General features: G+C 34.8%; 1 protein-coding gene across 1 annotated transcript; it reads left to right on the forward strand.

The window, feature by feature from the left end:
* Positions 1 to 1,537: 1,537 nt before the first annotated feature.
* Positions 1,538 to 3,378, forward strand: LOC115699390 (anthocyanidin 3-O-glucosyltransferase 2-like). The gene has a single exon (XM_030626772.2). The coding sequence runs from the start codon at positions 1,816 to 1,818 to the stop codon at positions 3,277 to 3,279; it is 1,464 nt and encodes a 487-aa protein (XP_030482632.2). The 5' UTR covers positions 1,538 to 1,815; the 3' UTR covers positions 3,280 to 3,378.
* Positions 3,379 to 4,497: the final 1,119 nt, after the last annotated feature.

Below are 4,497 nucleotides of genomic sequence, written 5' to 3' on the forward strand. Positions count from 1 at the left end.
ATATTTGATATTATATTTATTTATTATTATTTTAATTATATATTATAAATATTTAAATTTAAAAAATAACATACTTTTGCCGGTGAGTGTTAATGTGCACTGGCAAAAGTATTTAATTTTTTTAATATTAATTGTTTTGCTGGTGCATTAACTCGCTGGCAAATCTTTTTAATTATTTAATATTAAATAGTTTTGCCGACGAGTTAATACACCGAGAAAACTTAGGCAGTAAATTGAAGAATTGTAGCCAAATTTGCATCAAAAGTTTTGCCGGCACATTAACTTGCTGTCAAAACGTCGACAAGGACACCTCAGCCTGCACAAAATTGCAGCGATGAACTTATGTCAGAAAATTTAATTCGCTGGTGTAAACACTTTTACTGGCGCATCTACTGAAGTCGCCAGCAAAAGGTGATATGCCGATGAACCATTGTTGGCATCTTTTGTCAGCGCAAAATGTCACCGGAAAAATTATGCCGGCTATTTCCTCTTACTCTTGCCGACGAGCTTCGTCGTCGGTAACACACCTTTTTCTTGTAGTGAGTCTTTGTGAATCACGGGTACTTGGCGGTGCATGTAAGGGCAAGGGAAAACTAAGACAATCATGAGATGACAATCTACTCCGAAAAATGCACATATTGACTTATCCAACTTGTATGGTTGGGCTGTGAGGAGTTATTTTGGACTGTACCTGATGTGTATTTTGACTTACTTCTGTATACATTGTTTTTTGTAAAACTTTTGAAACAAGAGATGCCCGAAACAATTTTTTAGCGACATTATCCTGATCATTGCTATAGTCATATTTTGGTAAAGTTTTTACTATTATCACGGATTTGATTAAATACTTAATCTACTATTAGTAAATTGTGTTTCAAGAGCACACAACATGGCGTCCCTATGATTTAGAGCATTACACACTTTGTCTTTCTTAGTGATCTACACGATATTATCTCACAATTAATATAACAAAAATGGAATCGAGTAGGTAATTACCTATATATAAGGGATCCGAACCTACAATCTTGTGTGTTCTTATTTATTTATTATTTTTAACTCTTTATTGGTGATTACTAGGCGTTTATTAGACCTCGAGTTAGTTGGCTATTTTTCTAGTCAACAAATGCTCTTAATGAAAACACTAATAATATAAAATATAGTCTTGCACTCTTTGAGTTAATGCCAATCTTTCAATAGAATTATTTTTAATTATAATTTATTTTTATTTATAAAATAACTTTATATATTTATATTAGTGGAATACTAACAATTTACTAACTAGCTAGGGCCTATATTATTTCATGTAATACTTTCTAATAATTAATTTCTTCTCAGCAGAGATGCACTTTAATAAAAGATGTATTTTATAAGATTCAATACTTCAATATACCACTTGGTGAAATGACATTTAAGTAGTTTAGTATTTCTTTTTATCTAATTAGATTATTTTATTACAGCAGTGGTGTGCGTATATATGTTGTTTATTCTTTCAACGGAGGCGGCTGCCCCTAGTATCTACTTGGTCCGAAAGTCACATAATATAATCAAATATTAATATATGAGAAGGTTCAATGATCACGTGTCACAATTTAAGTGGTAGAAGAGGATTGTTACTCTAATAGTCTTAATAATCAAATAATTTAATATAATAAATTTTTGTAAAAAGACACCTTTAGAAATTATTAAGCAGCTGTACTCAATAGGAATGCTCCTCATAGAGCTACTTGCTAGCAATAGAGTTTGTCTATATGAAAATATATCTGATCATCATCAGCAGTTAATTAACTGAGCTACTAAAATTGGTATATTATTGTCATGGGAAAAGCAGAGCTTGTACTCATTCCGGGGCCAGGAAGGGGTCACATGGTGCCAATTGTAGAATTCGCAAACGAGTTACTGAGTGGAGATGAACGATTCTCCGTAAGCATTCTTATCATAAGCTCACCCTTTGAGAACAGTCCTGTACGAGCTGATCCCATGCCCACTAACATTTCCCAACACCATATTCAATGCTTCCACGTTCCTAAACCCTCTAACCTACCTCCCTCAGAGCTTTATCATGAGTCCCCCGAAAACTACTTCTCTCTCTACATTGAGAGTCACAAGTCACAAGTCAAAGACATAATAGTCAACCGTTTTACACCCACGACACCGTTTCGTCTCGCTGGACTGGTTGTCGACTTGTTCTGCTCCTCCATGAACGACGTTGCCAGAGAACTCGAGGTTCCCTCTTACTTGTTTTTCGCCTCAGGTGCTGCTTTCCTAGGGTTCACGTTCTACCTACACAGCCACCAGGAGCTCCACGGAGCAGAGTTCGAGAAATCAGATTCCGAGTTTCACATACCGAGTTACATCAACTCAGTCCCCGCCAAGGCTTTGCCTTCTTTCGCTCTCAACAAGCAAGGTTTCGTGGCCTTCGCCGCTCTCAGCAGAGAGTATAAGAAGACCAAGGGTATTATCGTCAATACAGTTTCGGAGTTAGAATCCCATGCAGTGTGCTCACTATCCGACGGTGTAATTCCGCCGGTTTATACGGTTGGACCGCTTTTGGACCTTAAAGTTAAGAGCCGTACACCGTCAGATCAGCTGGAATATGACCAAATCATGAGTTGGCTCAATGATCAGCCTCCGAAATCAGTGGTGTTTCTCTGCTTTGGAAACTACGGTTACTTCAGTGAAGCCCAGCTGAGGGAGATCGCCGCCGGACTTGAACGTAGCGGCAAAAGGTTCTTGTGGTCGGCACGCAAAGCCCCAAAAGACGGAAAATTTTCAACGGCTGATGATACAGATGTTACTGAAATTATTCCTCGTGAATTTTGGGAGAAGACAAAGGAGGTTGGAAGAGTTTGTGGATGGGCTCCACAAGTGGAAGTCTTGTCTCATCCGGCGGTAGGAGGGTTCGTGTCTCATTGTGGTTGGAACTCGATTTTGGAGAGCATGTGGTTTGGGGTACCGATTGTGACGTGGCCGATGTACGCAGAACAACAGCTTGATGCTTTCCTGTTGTCGAGAGATTTGAAGTTGGCTGTGGAACTAAGAATTGACTACAGAAGAGGCAGTGATGATATTGTTAGTGGGGAGGAGTTAGAGAGGGCCGTTAGATGCTTGATGGACGGTGGTGATGGTGATGGTGTTTTAGTGAGGAAGAGAGTGGAGGAGATGAGTATGAAGTGCAGGGGAGCTGTTTTGGAAGGTGGGTCTTCGTTCCAGTCATTTGAACGTGTCAAGGAAACTATTTTGGCAAACGGTCCCATGACAACTTGTGCGCGGGCCACCTAAATTTAATGCTTAATTTGACTCATTATGAGATATATCTTTAGTTTTCTTTTACAATTTCTTTTAGAAATAAAAATCATGGCTCACGCCTTAAAAAAAAAATTCTAAAGATTTCAATATAATTTTAATGTGATTTATTATGCTGCACTAATAAACTCATAACATTATAATTAATATTTTAGCTTTTCTTATATAAATAAATAATGTCTTATTTATTTATTTGTTACCTAGACATAAATATTTATATCAAAATTAAACATAAAATTAATTAAGAGTATTTTCATTTTTACATTTTAAAATAGTTTTTTTTTTTCATTGAATTTTATATAGAAATCCCTTTAACAACTAACGGAGCAATTTAAATCGTAAATAAAATTCACATAGCAACTCCCATAAAACTATCAGATAAACCACTAGAGCAACCCAACCGTCAATTTGAAAAAAAAAAATATTAAAAAAATAATATATGAGATAATTCTCCAATTAATTATTGGAATATTTTTTAATTATTAATAATAAATAAATGAATAAATATTTCTCTTTGAATTATGACCTACCTTAATTTTTTCTTCTTGATTTTTATGCATCTCTATTTTACATATATTTCTATAAAGCACTACTTAGAGGAGGTATCTTGCGATCGATATTTTATATAGTTATTACATTAAATTATATTTGACTCGATACTTAATTATATCAATAATAATATGATATGTATATATTGGAGAATACTAAATACTCTAGTGTCTTTTACCATTAATCTTTTTACATATTAATATGAAGATGCATGTGGAGCATGTTTTTAAACCTATCTTTATATTTTCTTTAATTTTTTATAGGTACGGGACATTTAGAGATTTTATTGGATATGCTCTAAGATGTAGCTCATAAGACATTTAAAGGTTCCTATTTTCACCAAAAATAATGAATTATGTTTTTGACCAAATTAACACCCTAATAGTTTTTTGATTGTGGGTTCTTCCCTTCGAAAGTTCATAATAAGGTTCTCTTTTATGCACCCCTGAAATCGGATGAGATAGTTTTGGAAAGCACTTCAGCTTTTCCTATTATACATGATCAAGATTCTAATTTTAAAACTACAAGAATAACTATTAGAGAACAATTGAACTTCGGTTCCTTGGCTTCTTCTAGTAAAAATATTACAAATTTTCTATACAGATGTTTTTACTGCCACAAGAAGGGACATAAACAATCTAAGTA

The sequence above is a fragment of the Cannabis sativa genome, chromosome 8 (genome assembly GCF_029168945.1).
Source record: "Cannabis sativa cultivar Pink pepper isolate KNU-18-1 chromosome 8, ASM2916894v1, whole genome shotgun sequence".
NCBI lineage: Eukaryota > Viridiplantae > Streptophyta > Magnoliopsida > Rosales > Cannabaceae > Cannabis > Cannabis sativa.

Bases quoted from the DNA above. Each gene is read 5' to 3' on its own strand.
- LOC115699390 (XM_030626772.2), top strand. From the start codon at position 1,816: ATGGGAAAAGCAGAGCTTGTACTCATTCCGGGGCCAGGAAGGGGTCAC.